Raw genomic sequence first — 19,614 nt, 5'->3', positions numbered from 1 at the left:
CATCTTATTGTTCTTGGGGACTACTCAATAGTGTTAACAGCAGGAAAGGAGCGGTCCTTGAGTCTGGAGGTACATGCTTTCAGCCTGTTGTATCTCCTACCTAATGGGACGGGGAGAGGAGAGGGTGGGTGAGGTCTCTGAATATGTTGGCTGCTTTACCAGAGTGGCAAGGAGTGTAGACAGACTCCATGGAAGCGGAGGTTAGTTTCCAAGAATGCTGGCCATGTCCACAACTCTAACCATGATGCATCCTGATAGGATGGTGCATGAATAAAATATGGTGAGAGTCAAAGGGGACATGCCAAATTTCTCTAACCTCCTGAGGAAGCAGAACCACTGTTAAGCTTTCCTGACATTGCCAACTTACGTGGTTGAATCCGGACGGGCAATTGTTGATGTTCACTCCTAGGAACGTGGAAGCTTTCAACCCTCTCAACCTCCACACCTTTGGTGTAAACAGGAGTGTGTGAAAAAGGGCTTTGACAAGCGGCCAATCCAGTCATCGGATGTTCTGAGAGGAGGGGACTTCAATCAGGTCCAGCCCGAGTACAAAAGGTAGCAGCCAGTTGCTACAGCAACAAAGAGCTTTGACCAGCGACTAACCTGCATTTGGGATTGATTAGCAAAAGCAAATTAAAGGAATGAAGGGGCAAGCGCAGCGGCCATTGTCTGAATAGACAGAGTCAAAGTGGTGATCTTGAAGCTTAAGTTCTTCAAGGCTACTGCGAAGAGAGTCTTCAGTCAGAGAAAGCAAAGGAAAGAAACCCACAAAGTGTTTTTCCCCTTTATATCTGCTCATGTAGGACAGTAGAGATGACAGGCAGGATAGTGGAATGCTCCTCTTGTGGGATGTGGGAAGGCAGGGAGATCTCCAGTGTCCCTGATGACTACAACTGCAAGAAGTGCATCCAGCTGCAGCTTCTAATATTCTGCATTAAGGAGTTGGTGCTGGAACTGGATGAGGTCCAGATCATTCAGGAAGCTGACTGGGTGAGAGATAGGATTTATAGAGAGGTATTTACATTGAAGGTGCAGGACACAGAAACTGGGTGACAGTCAAAAGGGGAAAGGAGTTAAGGAGCCGGTGTAGAATACCCCTGTGGCCATCCCCTGAACAACAGGTATATCGCTTTGGATACTATCTGGGGCGGGGGGGCAGTGTTGGCCGAACAGAGGAAAGTCACAGTCGTGGGTTTCTGGCACTGAGTTTGCCTCTGTGACTCAGAAGGGAAGGAGGAAGAAGAGGCATGCTCTGGTGACAGGGGATTCGTTAGGGGAATAGACAGGAGGTTTTGTGGGCGAGAACGAGATTCCCAGATGGTATGATGCCTCCCAGGTGTCAGGACCCAGGACATCTTGGATTGAGCCCTCAGCATTCTTAAGTGGAAGGGTAACAGCCAAAAGTCGTGGTCCACGTAGGTGGGAATTCTGTACAGACCCCCCTCCCCACAAAGAGTAGTAAGGATGTGGCCTACAAATTACAACAGGAGATAAAAAATGCATGACAAAAGGGCAATATTACAATAGCCATGACGGAACTCAATATGCAGTTAGATTTAGAAAATCAGGTTGGTGCTGGATTACAGGAGAGTGCATTTCTAGAGTGCCTACAAGATGCCTTTTTAGAGCAGCTCATGGTTGAGCCCTCTAGGGGATCAGCTATTCTGGGTTGGGTGCTATGCAATGAACCAGAATTGATTAGTGACCTTAAGGTAAAAGAGCCCTTCAGGGCAAGTGATCATATGATCGAATTTGTCCTGAAATTTGAGAAGGAGAAGCTAAAGTCAGATGCACCAGTATTACAGTGGAGTAAAGGGAATTACAGAGCCATGAGAGACGAGTTGGCCAGAAATGATTGGAAAAGAACACTGACAGGAATAATGTTAGAGCAGCAATGGCTGGAATTTCTGGAAGCAATTCAGAAGACTCAGGATATATACATCCCAAAGAGGAAGGAGTATTCTAAAGGCATGATGACAGTACCGTGGCCTACAAGAGAAGTCAAAGCCAACATAAACGCCAAAGAGAGGGCATTATAATAGAGCAAAAATGAGTGAGAAGTTAAAGGATTGGGAAGCTTTTAAAAATGAAAAGAAAGCAACTAAAAAAGTCATTAAGAAGGTAAAGATGGAACACGAAAGTAAACTAGCCAATAATGTTAAAGAAGATAGCAAAAGTTTATTCAGATATATAAAGTGTAAAAGAGAGGCAAAAGTGGATAACAGACCACTGGAAGATTATGCTGGAGAGGTAGTAATGGGGGACAATGAAATGGTGAACTAACTGACTAAGTATTTTGCATCATTCTTCACTGTGGAAGACATTAGCAGTATGAAGGAAGTTCCAGGTGTCAGGAGGAATGAAGTGTGTGAAGTTACCATAACTAGAGAGAAGGATCTTGGGAAACTGAAAGGGCTGAAGGTAGATAAGTTATCTGGACCAGGTGGTGTGTACCCCAGGGTTCTGAAAGAGGTGGCTGAAGGGCTTGTGGAGGCATTAGTAATAATCTTTCAAGAATCAGTAAATTCCGGAATGGTTCAGGAAGACTGAAAAATTGCAAATGACACTCCACTCTTCAAAAAGGGTCAGAGGCAGAAGAAAGGAAATTAAAGGCCAGCTAGTCTGACTTCAGTGGTTGGGACAATGTTGGAGTCAATTATTAAGGATGAGGTCTCAGGGTACTTGGAGGCACATGATAAAGTAGCCCATCGTCAGCAAGGTTTCCTCAAGGGAAAATCTTGCCTGACAAATCCGTTGGAATTCTTTGAAGAAATAACCAAGCCAAATAGACAAAGGAGAATCGGTTGATGTTGTGTACTTGGATTTTCAGAAGGCTTTTGGTAAGGTGCCACACATGAGACTGCTTAACAAGTTGTGAGCCCATTGCATTACAGGAAAGATTCTAGCATAGATAAAGCAGTGGCTGATTGGCAGGAGGCAAAGAGTGGGAATAAAGGAAGCCTTTTCTGACTGGCTGCCAGTGACTAATGATGTTCCACAGGGGTCTGTGTTGGGACCAATTCTTTTTAGATTATATGACAACGATTTGGACGATGGAATTAATGGCTTTGATGCAAAGTTTGGAGACAGTATGAAGATGGGTGGAGGGCAGGTAGTTTTGAGGAAGTAGAGAAGCTTCAGAAGGACTTAGACAGAAAAGGAGAATGGGCAAAGAAATGGCAGATGGAATACAGAGTCGGGAAGTGCATGGTCATATACTTTGGTAGAAGAAATGAAAGGGTTGACCATTTTCTAAATGAAGAGAAAATACAAAAAACCTAGATGGGAAGGGACTTGGAAGTCCTCGTGCAGGATTCCCTGAAGGATAATTTGCAGGTTGAGTCTGTGATGAGGAAGGAAAATGAAATTCATTTCAGGAGGACTTGAATATAAAAGTAAGGTTGAGACTTTATAATGCAATGGTAAGGCCTCACTTGGGTTATTGTGAGCAGTTTTGGGCCACTTATCTTAGAAAGGGTGCGCTAAAACTGGAGAGGGTTCAAAGGAGATTCATGGAAATTATTCAAGGATTGAATGGCTCGTTATATAAAGAGCATTTGATGGCTCTGGGCCTGTATTCATGAGAATTCAGAAGAATTAGGGGTGACCTAATTGAAACCAGTCCAGTGGTGAAAGGTCTTCATAGAGTGGATGTGGAAAGGATGTTGGGAGTGTCTAAGACCAGGGGACGCAGCCTCAGAGATGAGGAGGAATTTCTTTAGCTAGAGAGTGGTGATTCTGTGGAATTCTTTGTTACAGGTAGCTGTGGAGGCCAGTGTTTATGTATATTTAAGGCAGAGGTTGATAGATTCTTGATTGGTCAGGGCATGACGGTACATGGGGAGAAGGCAGAAAATTGGAGATGAGAGAAAAATTGGATCAGCCATGATGAAATGGCAGAGAAGACTTGATGGGCCAAATAGCCTAATTTTCCTGCTATATTTTATGGTCTTAACTGCCCCCTTTCCTGAAGTCAATGTCTAGCTCTTTTGTTGTGTTGACATTGAGCGAAGCTTGCTGTCATGACACCATGTCTCTAGACTCTATCTCCTTCCTGTACTCCGACTGATCATTATTTGAGATTTGGCCTACTACGGTAGAATCATCTGCAAACGTGTAGATGGAATTAGGGCAGAAGCTAGCCACTCATTCATGAGTGTACAGACAGTAGAGTTGGGGACTGATTTCACAGCCTTATGGAGCACCAGTGTTGGGAAGAATTATGGTGGAGGTGTTGCTGCCCTTGCTTACTGACAAACGCCATTTAAATTAAAATGACTGACAAACTGAGAAATGACAATCTAAAATAATTCACGGGATGAGTAACTTTTGCAGGAGAATTTGGTGTTGCTCTGCTTGAATCTGAAGAATTTTGTCAGGGTATTTAAGATCGTGAAGACATTGACAAATATTTTTCTTATAGGCAAAAGTGGCAAAAAGTAAAAGCCATTGTCTGAATCTTATTGGTAGAAGAACCAGCAGTGCTGTAAAGAAACACTATTTTGTGCAATATTTGGTTAGGATCTGCAATGCATTGCTAGTGGCCGGAGTGGAGACATGTCCAAGCTGCATGAACCTGGTAAGTATTCAAAAGGAGCAAAATTGCAAGAATACAGAGAAAGGGCAAGGTGTGGGATTAACTTAATTGCTCTCCAAACTTTTCATGCTGTGATCATTCTGGGATTCTGTGGTGAATTAACTAATATACAAGATGATTTCATTTAAATTTATCCTCAGAGGCCAACCAGTTAAAGTATCAGTATATAACAAGATGCAGTTGAAGGGATAATTGAAGGTACAGGTAGGTACCACCACACACCCTATCTTCAAAGTGAATACATCTTATTTTGTGATGTATGGATTAAGTACATGGCTATCAGGCATAGGAGCACATCATTATCTATATGTTTCCTATCCAGACAATACATCATAATAGTTCAGGCATACATGATGCAGAACAATCTATATCTTAAAACTGTATGGGAATATTTTTACAAGGTGAATTCCTGAACTTCAATACAAAAACAAACCATCATTTCCTCAAGGGTAATACAGTACGATCAATTTGCCTCCTTGCCACATATTTTCATATTCTGTATGTATGAAAATTTTTAAAAACTACATTTCACTTTGAGCAAGACCAGAATTTGAGCAAATTATCTATGCAGAAGATCTGATTTGCAACCTTGGACTTTCCAGTTTTGGATCACTGCTGCAAAAATGATTCCTCTATAGTTGGTAATGACACCCAATAATTAATCCAGATTTTTCAAATTGAACTAATAATATTCTTCTCACTAATTTCCATAAGACCATAAGACATAGGAACAGAATTAGGCAATTCAGCACATCAGGTCTTAGCACCATTGATCATAGCTAATTTATTGTTCCCTCTTAACCTCATTCACCTGCCTTTGCCCCATAACCTTTGACATCCACAAAATCAAGAACCCATCAGCCTCCACCTTAAATGTTACCCAATGACTTGACCTCCACAGCCACCTGTGATGATGAATTCCACAGATTCACTGCCTTTGGCTAAAGAGATTCCTCCTCATCTTTGTTATATAAGGACACCATTCATTTCAAGGCTGTGCCCTCTGGTCCTGGACTCTCCCACTATTGGAAACATCCTCTTCTCATACCCCTTTTAGAATGCTTCTTCTACTTTAGGATGAACCGATCCTGAATCTTCCGAATGACCCCAAAAATTCTATTGTTATATCTGCCACAGACCCCTTCCAATCTACTTTGGTCAGCTCCACCCTCTTGCCTCTGTAGTTCACGTTACTCAGCTGTAACACTGATACATCTGATTCTAGCTTCTTCCTTTCAAACTCTTGCGAATTCTATTACATTATCATCACCACCTCCAAAGGATTCCTTTATTTTAGGTTCCCTGATCAAATCTAGTTTCAGTTAAAACAATAGCTAATACAAATGGACATATTTGTTAGGTGATTGGAGGAAAGTATGAGGGGGAATATCGAAAGTAGGCTTTTTTTTTACACGTAGAGTGCCAAATGAATGGAATGGACTACTGTGGGTGGTAGTAGAGGCAGATACATTAGAGACATTTAAGAGATTCTTAGACATGTGGATTAAAGAAAAATGGAGGGCTTTGTGGGAAAGAAGACTTGGTTTGACCTTGGAGTATGTTAAAACGTCAGCACAACATCATAGGCCAAGAAGCCTGTACTGTTCAATACCACTGGAACACCTATATCCTAACATAACTCACCGGGTGGTCCCATTGCACATATAATTTGTATGTCCACAAGTTTAATCATACTGCAGTCCTTTAAATCATACCAGTTCCAATGATCTAACCACTGACGGAGAAGTTCAACTGGTGGCTGAGCACCATAGACTTCTCGCTGTGGCATGTTCACATCATCCACAAATACAACCTGAAATAAGAAGTCAAAGTATAGAATTACCATGAAAGGCAACTTGTAAAAACTTTCACAAAGAACATCCATCATGTAGTAGCTTATTTTGATGAGCAAATGGAAGCAATTTGAACTAAACCCCAATCACTAAATGCCACTGGATAGCCTATGCATATATAAGAAATTATAGACAGTTTTCTGTACACATATTATGCTTAAGACCAGTGACTGATGGAACTCTTTCAATTTTCTAACACAAATAAGTTAATCAAAAACAGTAGTGCTGGCCACAGTGGCAGGCTGTGCTGAGAGTGTGAAATCACCCTGCTTCATTACTTAAAAGCCTCATGAGTAACAATAATCCTGAATTTATTTCTAAAAGGCAACGGCAAATTCTTTTTTGCTTTCATTTTTGGTGTTCCCTCATCATCACTATCCATGCTTTCAATCCCTAGCTCCAGCAACAATGGAGCTCTGAGATACAGTACATACTTAGTCACAATTCATAGGTGATCGACCTCAAAGCAGCCCCGGTAAGTAGCTCAATGCATCAGTTGTAAAGATTTACTACACTGAGTGAACAAACTTCTTTTCATCACTGCCCAGAACAGCCAACCCCTTATGTTAAGATATGATTCCTTATTCCATATACTGCAGTCAGAGAAACAAGCATAAAACTTTAACAGCAACTATTTCTATATATCTGTTTTTGATTTTAGCATGATATTTTGAGTGTGATAAAAATACCTGCAAAAGGACTTTATAAATTCAAAAATTCTGCAATTTACTACTGTTGCTTGATAATTGGTAAATGTGATAATATTTTAATGCAGTACCATTTTTTTGCCTAGAGGGGGACCAAAAACTCCTTTTCTTCTTTTGTCCAGTTTAGACATGATAATATTCTGAGTCTGAGCCGCAGTGGTTTGAGCTGAAAAGTTAATCAGCAATGGCGTGTAAATATCTTTGTTCAGATGATGTAACAGGAAATCCTGAAAAAATTACAAACCATTAATTAATTTAATGATTTTAGCTTGAGGGCATAATTAACAGTTCAAATGCTTTGCCGAATGTATTTTATTGCCATTTTCTTTTGATTCTTCAGATGTTAATGTGCTTCAATTTTGATTGATAATGACAAGCAAATATTGTTAGCATGTCTTGTAAAACTTAATAATGTATGCATTATAGCAGCAGTGCAGAGTTAAGGTAATTTGATGAAGGTGTTCAAAAACATTAAGCATCTTGACAGAGTACATAAGGAGAAGTTTATCCATTGAGAGATGAACCAAAACAAGAGGACAAAGAATGGCAAAACAAGTAGTGAGGAGACGAAGATTCATTTTTAAACACAACTAATTAATACAATTTGAAACTTTCAGCATGAATACAGGAAAGCAGTTCCAATAATTTTCAAAAGGCAATAAAAGTAAGCATCTGAGAGGTGTGGAAAAACTGCAGATGTGTGAAGGAAGAGCTGGAGAGTGTGAACTAGTCAGATGACAATTCCTAAGAGTTGATACAGGTTCAAATGGGTCAAAAGACCCCCATCTCTAGTCTGTAAAATTCTGTTATTTTATGAATTCAAAATACATACAGCAATAGAAATGGCCCAGTTATATACTATGGCATTACTGTTGTTGACTATGCACTGCTATTTGAGATAGTATTTTTAGATCTGCTGTTAAAATACATTTTTAAAACTGTTAAATATTATATGGAAAAGATTTGAGTAACTGGTTTCAACACATTTACTACTTAACCCTGTCCAATTTCCTCCGTATTTGAAGCCGTTATCTGCCCTAACTGCCAGCAGCGATTACTCTGTGTTCCCAGGATCGCCTAGAACTATAACCATTGTTGTTACACACATAAAAGTTGCTGGTGAACGCAGCAGGCCAGGCAGCGTCTCTAGGAAGAGGTGCAGTCGACGTTTCAGGCCGAGACCCTTCGTCAGGACTAACTGAAGGAAGAGTGAGTAAGGGATTTGAAAGTTGGAGGGGGAGGGGGAGATCCAAAATGATAGGAGAAGACAGGAGGGGGAAGGATAGAGCCAAGAGCTGGACAGGTGATAGGCAAAAGGGATACGAGAGGATCATGGGACAGGAGGTCCGGGAAGAAAGACGGGGGGGGGGAACCCAGAGGATGGGCAAGGGGTATATTCAGAGGGACAGAGGGAGAAAAAGGAGAGTGAGAGAAAGAATGTGTGTATAAAAATAAGCAACAGATGGGGTACGAGGGGGAGGTGGGGCATTAGCGGAAGTTAGAGAAGTTGATGTTCATGCCCTCAGGTTGGAGGCTACCCAGACGGAATATAAGGTGTTGTTCCTCCAACCTGAGTGTGGCTTCATCTTTACAGTAGAGGAGGCCATGGATAGACATGTCAGAATGGGAATGGGATGTGGAATTAAAATGTGTGGCCACTGGGAGATCCTGCTTTCTCTGGCGGACAGAGCGTAGGTGTTCAGCAAAGCGGTCTCCCAGTCTGCGTTGGGTCTCGCCAATATATAAAAGGCCACATCGGGAGCACCGGACACAGTATATCACCCCAGCCGACTCACAGGTGAAGTGTTGCCTCATCTGGAAGGACTGTTTGGGGCCCTGAATGGTGGTAAGGGAGGAAGTGTAAGGGCATGTGTAGCATTGTTCCGCTTACACGGATAAGTGCCAGGAGGGAGATCAGTGGGGAGGGATGGGGGGGACGAATGGACAAGGGAATTGCGTAGGGAGCGATCCCTGCGGCATGCGGGGGGGGGGAGGGAAAGATGTGCTTAGTGGTGGGATCCCGTTGGAGGTGGCGGAAGTTACGGAGAATAATATGGACCCGGAGGCTGGTGGGGTGGTAGGTGAGGACCAGGGGAACCCTATTCCTAGTGGGGTGGCGGAAGGATGGAGTTAGAGTAGATGTACGTGAAATGGGGGAGATGCGTTTAAGAGCAGAGTTGATAGTGGAGGAAGGGAAGCCCCTTTCTTTAAAAAAGGAAGACATTTCCCTTGTCCTAGAATGAAAAGCCTCATCCTGAGAGCAGATGTGGCGGAGACGGAGGAATTGCGACCATTGTTGTTATTTTATGTTCATCCAAAACAAATTAGTTCTGTGAGCATTTACAATTCTTTGTTAATGGCTTAATTGCCCCCGGTGCTGCGCTTCTCCTCTCCTGTCCAATGAAGCAATTGAAGCTTAATTTCCTTTAAAACATGACTATGACCCAATAATAACCTTTTCTAACAGAAATGAATTTCATGCTTTTATCTTAAGGTTAATAGTAACAGTTCAAAATAATGTATTAAGTGCTTCAACTGATTAACTTTCCTTTTAATATATGAACTATAATGAACTTACAATGATATAGACGCTTTTCCCTGTTCCAGTTGGACCCACAAATATTGAAGGCTTCTGATTTGTTGTCAAAAGTTTCATCAGTTTCATGTAACGAACTGTATCCTTGGTTGGTACTATAATTTCATTGAATTGTACATCCTTTGGAATGGGGGGAACAGAATTCAATGATTCTGCCCATGGTTCCCATCTCCCTGATCCCTAAAAATGAAAATTAAACAAAACTAAATTAGGTGCATTCAATAAGTAATTAACCAATAAAAGAACACACATCGGATGCAAATAACCTTATCCCCCTACGCACCCCTACCACAAAGTCAAAGTAATGGGATACTATGGTTTTGTAATTCTACGTAAAACTTTTAAAAAATTCTACTTCACCAGTGGAAGCACAACTGAATTGTTCTCCCATTTGCCCTAAGATCCAAAGTTTAGAACATGACTTATAACTTGGAGGCTCATCCTTGTAATCCCAACAGTAGCAAGAATAAATGGAGCAGAATAAGACTAGGGTTAAGATGAGCCTCAGGAACTGCTGAAAGAAAAACATGCTTAAAAATACTCCTAAGGGAGAACATTTTAAAGACAATGTGTCTATTCCAACCTTGCCGGGTGCTGTTAAAGGTTTTTACTTGGTCCTTTAAGAAAAATCCTATTTTCTGTCAGTTAATGAAACATCCCTTGAGCCTAATGGGATTAAAGCAATGAATACCCCAAGGTAATACACAAGATTTTTCAGTCAAACTTCATGTAGAAGTCAAAGTTAAATAAGAAAGAAACCATGGCAGAAAGAGACTACAAAACTAAAATTGCTTTCCAATTAGAAGAACCAGGCACTCAGATCCAAATCTTCTCAATATTGTGAATTTCACACCTTACTCACATCAGTAGACTCAACCAGGGCAATTGAATGAGGTACCTGCAAGCCCACCCCCTCCCCCCACCGCATTATCAGTTGCAATTACCTTTATGTAGTTATGCCATTACCTGCCAAGGGGGAAGTTCCTAAAAGGTCTGACTCCCTTCCCAGTGATCAGTGTAGCAAAGAAGCATCATTTGCAAAGTTATCATACCATTCCAGTCAGGAACACTATAAGTCCCTTTTTAATGCACACACCATAAAATTGTTCAAGCCACACATTGTTTTTAATATATTTTAGGGCAATTTCACTATACTTTTTCTGGGGTTGACATTGCTATGTTTCATGCACAAAATGAGGTTGAAATCCAATTTCCAGGCCCACCTTCTTCTGCATTCAAGTTCAAGTACTGATAATTAGACAAATCTTATCTCAGTAAAGTGTTTCTTTTTGGCTTATGTAAAGCCTTCTCTAACATTTCTAATTCACACCAAAGTACAACTTTATGTTGCATTTACCTACCTTGACAACCATGACAACCGAAGTAAAACATTCCTCCTAGTGACCATCACGTACTGCTGGATAACTACCTACAAACTGTCACTAGCTACAGAATATCAGTTCCTCAGTAACTAGCAATATTAGAAAAGACCTCACGTATTTTAATAATCTATCAAAAATGTAATGACTTAACTCAATAATTTCTCCCTCACACATCCTCTTGACCCCAACTCAAAATCTCAGTTAAGTTTCCTTGGTTTAATCTTCTGCCTAACCAGCATTTATATTTATTGGATTACTCTCTTTCATTTCCACAATCCAGCCTTCACCCCTCTCCCCACATCTTCCCATGCAAACATAGGAAATGGACCAGCTCCCACTTAAGCACTTCACACATGATTATTTAATCACCTTTAGATTCCTTAAGGTTGTCACAGCCAGGAGAGGTAGTAGGGATAAGCTCCCACTACCTATTAAATGCTCCCAATAGCATCCATCTCAAAATAGGCTCTGACAACCAAGTCCTTCATGTGTGGCCTAGCGGAACCATTTCTACTAACAGGAGAAGAGGTAACGAGTCGCTCCAGGCATTTAGGGCTCAACAGCCATGGTAGGCTGCTCATCTAGGAGAAGGAAAACTCTGATCTCAAACCTCCACTGCCTTTCAACTGTACCCACTCACGGGAAGGCTTTGGGAATAAGCTGTGGAAAAACCCAGAGCTGGAGTCTCTCAGGCAGTCTTACTTTGAGTTCTACGCTGATTGGCAACTCCTACAACACCAGTGGTGCCAAACTTTATTGGTCTTTGTTGCATGGGCAACAGCTTGTTCTCAATATTGTATTGTCCTGGCTTGCGTATATCAGCTAGGGTGCAACATCCATGGTCAACCTCAGCCAACGGAGGGCCTCAGTAGGTTATCCTCCAGAGTTTCAAACATTTTCTACAGGTGAAATAGTATAATGCAGATACTAAGCACACTGTGATCTCTTCTCCACTGAATATCTCCAATATAAACCAGATGATGAATTTGATGACTATCTGCATTTAGTCATTAGAAGTCCTCCAAGATTTTGATCATCTATCTCCATCCCACTTCAATTTCGATCTCATTTATGTTATTCTGATTAATAGTCCCAGCATTCTGTTTATATTCATGTGCTCCTATTTTTTTTGTTTCTATTGCCATCCTTTTTCATATTAATAACCACCATATATAATTTAATCTCCTCTGTTTTGCTCCCCTATTACAGGCTTCAAATTCTCAGAATAAAGGCTTTAAAACTCAGAAGAAAATGATATTATTTTCAGTCAGAGGTGGTGAATTCATGGAATTTATGCCAAAGGGAGCTGTGGTGGCCACGTCATTAGATATATTTAAGACAGAGATTGATATGTTCTTGATTAGTCTGGGAGTTAAGGGTTACGAAGAGAAGGCAGGAAAATAGGGTTGAAAAAACACTAGCCATGATTAATTGGCAGAGAAACTGTATGAGCCAAATAGCCTGATTGGGTTCCCATATCTTATGAACCAAAAGTTCTTTGATTTGGCAACTTCTCTCAACAACAATCACTGCATCTTAAAACTTCTTTGATCAACAACTCTTTCTAGAACTGATAATCTGAAATGTTAATGCTTTTTCTCTCACCGGGGGTGTAACAGGACTTCTTAATTATTTTCATCTTTTTCTCCTTTCTTCAAGCAGTTCCTAGCATATTCTCAGTACATTCATACCATCTAACTCACCTTAAATGCAACCTTTTATAGGTCTCTTATACCAATTGGCAATATTTTAAAACCGTAGAATGGAGTGCAGACCAAAAATAATAATTAATTGATATTGGTAACCAATACCAAAAATAATAGTTCATTGTGGGCATGTAGGCTGCAATGCACTAAAATTAATGTAAATTACAGACTGCATAGGTATCTTCTCCAGTAATAAGACACAAGAGGCTGCAGATGTTGCAATCAGGAGCAAAAAACAAACTGCTGGAAGGACTCAGTGGGTTAGGCAGCAACTGTGGAAGCCACTTTCTGGCCCTCTACTTGCCAATTGGATGTTGTCTATCTGGACTTTAGCAAGGCTTTAACAAGGTCGCATTTGGTAGCCTGTACTGGAAGGTTTGGTCCCATAGAATTCAGGGACAGCTAGTTAGGTGGATTCAAATTTGGCTCAGAAGTAGGAAGTAGAGAGTAGTGAAGATTAATTCTTGGAAAGGAGGCTGGTGACCAGTGGTGTGCATCAGAGGTCATTGTTGGACCTTTGTTATGTGTCATTTTATATCAATAATTTGAAATCAAATGCACGGCTTGATTTGTAAGTTTGTGGATGACATGAAATTAGGAGGTGTAGTTTATAGTGAAGGTGATTATCATAGATAACAGGGGATCTTGATCAGTTAGGGAAATGGGCCAAGGAGTGGCAAACAGATTTCAATGCAGCTAAATGTAAGTTCGTGCATTTTGGAAGGTCAAGCCAACAAAGGACTTACAGTATATTATGAATGGTAATAGAATAGGGAGTGTAAAAGAACAGAGGGACCTAGAAGTAAGCACATATTTCATTGAAAGTAGCATCTCAGGTAGACATGATGGTGAAAAAGGCATTTAGCATGTTGGCCTTCATTAGTCAAGGCACTGAGTATTAGAGTTGGAATATTCTTCTCCTGCTCCTGTTGTACAAGACAACAGTGAGGCCACATTTGGAATATTGTACTCAGATTTGGCCAGGTGTCGTCAGAAAAAATGTCATTGAGTTGTTAAGAGTGCAGATAAGATATACAAGAATATTGCCAGGACCACAGGGCCTGAATTGTAGGGTGAGATTGGCCAAGCTAGATCTTTATTCCTTGGAGCAAAGAATGCATGTTTGGAATTGCAAAATGAAAATAGCCTTTTCACCCGGGTAGGGGAGTCCAAATTTAGGGACACAAATTTAGATTGAAAGTGAAAGATTTAAAAGGGACCTGAGGGACATACACAGAGGATGGTGAGTACATGAAATGAGCTGCCAAAGGAAATAGTTGAGGCAGGTATGATAGTATCATTTAAGAAGCACTTTGATGGGGACATGGACAGGAGGAACTTAGAAGGATATGGGCCAAAAGCCTGAAATTGGGTTTAGCACGGTGGGCACCCTGATCAGCATCAACTTTTTGGCCCAACGGGCTTGCACCCATCCTGTATTGCTCTATGACTCTGATAGTGCCCCAATCCTACAGTGCACACTTCTGCCTCTTAACCAAGATCCATAAAGAGGACTCTTCAGGTAGGCCTATTGCTTCTATCTGCCCCTGCTCCACTGCACTTACCTCCTCATACCTCGACTCTATCCTGTCTCCCTTTCCACCTACATTTGGACACCTTGTAGCATCTGTGTACAAAATGGTGGAAGGTGGACTTCCTCCAGCAGTTTTCTTTTTTGGCTTTCAATTTCTATTCTTAGATAGTTCATTTTTCCCCACAAATTCCTGCATTATTTAGTAAAATTATAAAGTTATTGTGATTTTAATCACAATATCTGCTTTATTATTATCTAACAGAGCAAACAATAATATGTATAATGTACAAAGCCAATTTGGTGAGAAAGATTAGAGACTGTTAAAAAAGTGGAGTAAATGAAAACTAGGGTAATCACCCCTAAAAGCAAGACAACTTAATTTGTCAGGATACATACAGCTATTGGGGAATAGTTAAAAATTAATTATGTGTGTGAAGTTTATTGTTGTCACTTGCAATACCATAATCATCAAGTTTGATTGAAGGAGAATAGCCCAATCATCCCCAGTTTAGCGAACTACAGAACTGCCATTACATACAGCTTCATTATTAAGATATTGATACATAGATGCTTTCTCCTTCCAATCTACATATTTTTCAATCATTGGTCATTACGTGATTGAAGATAAGAAGTTAGAAATTTATCTGCACACTTATTTCTCTCAAATTACATAATAGATTATTATTGTAGAAAGGAAATAATTATACTGTACATTTCCAGTTGGAAATGCACTGTTCACCATTATAGTTAAAGGCACCAGGCAAAGATGACAGTTGCACTAAAGAAAACCAGTCCCAGGGATCACCCAGAATACAGATGGTAAGCATTCTTACTGGGTCCAGTACAAACAGGTGTGATTCTATGACTCTGCATTGAAGAACCTCCTTAACACTCTTTGCATTGACCAACCCCCACCCTATTACTGCGACTTCCAGTCTGTAATCCCACCTCATTTATTACAGCTGCTCCCAGAAAGTGAACAAAGCAATGCCTAGGGACACATTATCTCTCCACTCCTCTGACTTCCAGAAGCATTTTGGCATAACAAGAATGAAAAGGCAAGGAAAGTGAGGAAAATGAGGAGGTCCCATTTGTAAATGTTAGTGAATGTGATTTTACTTTTAATTTGCAACCTGTCTATACATACCTCTTTAATGAACATATAGTCATAAATAGTTCCCTCGCTGGGAATTGGAACAGTGGGAAGTTTTGCTGGAGAATCAACCTGGATAAATAAATTGAATAGCGTTCTTGTGTCTTCAGTAAGAGGTCCATCAGTTATCTCGCGTACAAGTTTATCAAACTTCAATCGATCTTCCTCCATGGAGGTAGCACCAATGGACCAAATTAATGAAAATAGGAAAATTCCCTATAAGCATAAAAACAACAGTGAGAAGAAGAAACTAGCATGTGACACTCACTTTGATATCATTTGCATGAAATTAATTTTCATGAACAACTATCCCAGTAGAAAAGAAGCCAACCTTCACAAAGTAGCTGAGGCCTGTAATCAGTATCCCATGATCCCGAACTTACATATATTCATTAATGTTTCATTACCTTCACAATGACAAATCCAGTGAAGTCTTTTGTGTGTATTTTTCACATAAGACCTGTTTGTTGCATTACACACAAAATATCTTGCACTTTGTCTACTGGGGACGGCCGTAGAGCAAGAAAAGGCATTGATTTCAGGCACATAGGTGATTTAATGATCTTTTAATGATCTTCCTGAAGTATAGGATAATTTTGAGGTCACATTAAATTTCAGTTTGTGAAATTAATGATAGTTTCTAATTCTGTGTTAATCTGATATTATTGTTTTTCACTTAATAATTTTTTGGGGGGCATTAATAGAGCAAATACAATGGAAGTGTTTATCCTGCTACCTTATGAATTGAGACAGGACAAGTAATGTATTAAGTAAACCAGAAATGGTAACAGGTAACAGGTCCTTCACTCAACTGTAAAGCACGGTGGTTCTTAGTGTCAAATGACTATTTGGAACAAGGACTGAGATAATGAACTGAAAATTGTATAGAGCCCGCAAAAATCTAACAACATGCAAGATCACCAAAGGGTGACTCAATAATTATGAATCTTTGAATTATAATACATTTTTAACTTTTAAATAGACAAATGATGCATTTAAAGAGACTGTTTAGCATATTACTATGTACTTTGCAATTAAGCAAAAGCAGTCAAATTACAGAAAATTTATGCCATTTTTAGGCATATGAAATTAAAATTTTGTAAATGTACAATAGGAGAATCTAGCTCTGACACCTGGACTGCTGATTCAAGAAACTGCTGTTTTTCCTTCATTATATTCTTCCTTGAGTTTTTACGGCTGTTGGCATCCACACTGTTGCATTACTGCCATCTTCAGGATTTATTGTCCCTCATTGTCCGTTCACTTTAAAGCCGTCTTTCCAGTCCCGTCGCCCTTAAAAAACTAAACACCCATTTCCTCCCCGATCGCTCTCCCCACATTCCAATAAACCTTTAATACTGTTCTCTACCAGTCCGATTTTGCGTAATTGTCGTAACATTTGTTGTCCTTCCTGTGAAAATTTCTTGCATGAAATAAGGATATGCTATACTGTTTCAGTCTCCTGACATAGATCGCAAAAACCTGTTGGATGTTTATTTATGATGGCCAGAGTGCCATTAAGGTTGCTGTGCCCAATTCTCAGTCTATTTATAATTACTTGCTCCTTCCACTTTACTCCCCTACTTCTTCCTATATCTACTCTGTTCTGAATTGAATGTAAATGTCTTCCTTTTATTGCTCTATCCCAATACTGCTGCCACTGTTGATTTATCCTTCTCCACACTATGCTCTTCCCCTCTGATTTTGATAGTTTATTATTGACTTCTATAGATCCTTTTTTGACTGCTGCTTTTGCCAGCTTATCTGCGGTCTCATTTCCCATAATACCTGAATGTGCTGGAACCCACATGAATGCGATATTTTCGCCTTGTCGAGCCAGTCTTGAATTTGCAAACAAGATTTCATAAAGCATATCCTGCTGACCTCTACCTGTACCCGCCTTAATGCTTGCAAGGGCCAATACAGAATCGCTACATATCACAATATTATTACAATCAACCTGCTCACTCCATTCTAGTGCTAACAATATGGCAAACATTTCAACTGCATATACACTCAAACAATCAGGTATTCTCTTGCTAGTTTCCACTTGATAACTTGGCATAATTGCAGACCCTGTTGCACCTGTTTCTGGATCCTTTGATCCATCTGTAAAAATCTGTATGTCTTTATATTTACATTCCCTATAACTATGATGTTCACTGAGTATATCAGCTGTCTTATTACTGTGTTTAATCTTAAGCAATTCCAAACCTACAAAGGGATTTTCTAATACCCAGAAAGGTCTGACAGGCCACACCACACTTGGACAAAACTCTTTATCGTATACACCCATATCTTTTGCTGTTTGCTCTCCTGTCCAGCCAAAACTTTCTTTTTGCATCCTCTCATTCTCCCAGCATGTCTGCAACACCCTTTTTGTAGGATGGCAATCACCATGCCCCCTCAAGTTAATCCAGTAATTGGCCTCCAGCTGTTTACGCCGCAGCCCCAATGGCATTTCATTTGCTTCAATTTGCAGTGCACACACTGGGGAAGTTCTAACCGCTCCCAAGCACACCCATAGAGCCCGAGCTTGCACGATATTCCAGTTCTGCTAGCACAGATTTTGCTGCTGACCCATATACAATACTTCCATAGTCTAATCTTGATCTTATTAATGCTACATAAATATACTCCAGTGATGCAAAATCAGCACCCCATTCCAATCCAGCAAGACACCTCATGACAATTGTCACATTATTACATTTAGTAACTACATATCTAATATGTTATCTCCATGTTAATCTCAAGTCAAAGTGCACTCCCAAAAACCGAAAACTTTCAACTCTCTCCAGGTTACTTCCATACAGATTCAAATTAAGTCCCCTGAGCTTTTTCCTTGTAAAGAACATGGCTTTTGTCTTCTCCACTGAAAATTTATCACCCCATTTTGTCCCACACTCTTCAACTTGATTAATTCTATCTTGCATTTTTGTAACTATATGTTCAATACTTCTCCCTCTTTTCCACAAAGCCCCGTCATCTGCAAACAATGACTTCCCTACCTCTGTTGGAATATTTACAAATATATCATTTATCAAAATGGAAAATAGAGTTGGACTCACTACACTCCCCTGAGGCGTCCCGTTTTCTACAACATACTGGTTTGATAGCTCTGATCCTATCGTCACCTGAATAGTTCTCCCATTTAGAAAGTTCTTAACCCAATTGAACATCGCCCCCCCACCCCGATTCCCATTAAATGTAGCTTGATTAGGAGCCCCTCTTTCCATAACATATCATAAGCTTTCTCAACATCAAAAAAAACTGCAACCACTATCTCTTTATTTACTTGAACTTTTCTCATTTCGTCCTCTAGACACAACACTGGATTCATAGTATTCCTTCCTTTCCTGAACCCGCTTTGATACCCCACCATACCTCTACTTTCCAAGAAGTACACTAACCTCTCATTTATCATACGTTCCATAAGTTTACATACATGTGACATCAAGGCCTGTAGTTTCCTGGCCTGCTGACATCTTTTCCAGGTTTCCTTATTGGAATAATTATTGCCTCTTTCCACTCCCTGGTATTCTCCCTTCATCCCAGACTTTGTTATACAGAAGCAGTAATTTCTCCAGACTTCCTTCACTCAAGTGTTTTATCAAACTATAACATATTTCATCTTTACCTGGTGCAGTCTTTCCTGTTTTACCTAGTGCCTTTCTCCCATGCTGAAAGGGACATCTTGCACACCATCAAGTTTAGTTTTCCTACGTAAAGCCTCCATATTTTCAGCTTTTGTTCTCTCTCTACCCCTTCTTCCCTTCTCAGACAAATTATCGGAACTATGTACCATAACAAAAGTGTTTGCCAACAACTCTGCCTTTTCTTTATTTGCTACTGCAGTCACATTTCCATCAACCAGAACTGGGTACCTCCACTCTCTCCTGTCCCCTCCCATCCTTTTTATCATCCCCCACACCTCTCCTACTTGAGCTGTGCTTCCGATTGAATCACAATACTTTCTCCTTCAGTTAGTCCTGACGAAGGGTCTCGGCCTGAAACGTCGACTGCGCCTCTTCCTATAGATGCTGCCTGGCCTGCTGCGTTCACCAGCAACTTTGATGTGTGTTACTT

General features: G+C 40.3%; 1 protein-coding gene across 1 annotated transcript in view; it reads right to left on the bottom strand.

Annotated features, from left to right (window-relative positions):
* dnah7 (dynein, axonemal, heavy chain 7) overlaps positions 1 to 19,614 on the bottom strand; it is a 288,894-nt gene that overhangs the window by 135,264 nt on the left and 134,016 nt on the right. The window contains exons 34-37 of the mRNA XM_063051959.1: positions 15,523 to 15,744; positions 9,736 to 9,933; positions 7,229 to 7,384; positions 6,242 to 6,410 (exon numbers count right to left, since the gene is read on the bottom strand). Of these exons, the coding sequence (XP_062908029.1) occupies positions 6,242 to 6,410; positions 7,229 to 7,384; positions 9,736 to 9,933; positions 15,523 to 15,744 (745 nt within the window). The remainder of the gene's footprint in view (positions 1 to 6,241; positions 6,411 to 7,228; positions 7,385 to 9,735; positions 9,934 to 15,522; positions 15,745 to 19,614) is intronic.

Source organism: Mobula hypostoma, chromosome 6, assembly GCF_963921235.1.
Source record: "Mobula hypostoma chromosome 6, sMobHyp1.1, whole genome shotgun sequence".
NCBI classification, from domain to species: domain Eukaryota; kingdom Metazoa; phylum Chordata; class Chondrichthyes; order Myliobatiformes; family Myliobatidae; genus Mobula; species Mobula hypostoma.
The sequence above is the reverse complement of the archived record's forward strand: the minus strand, read 5'-3'. Positions and strand labels throughout refer to the sequence as shown.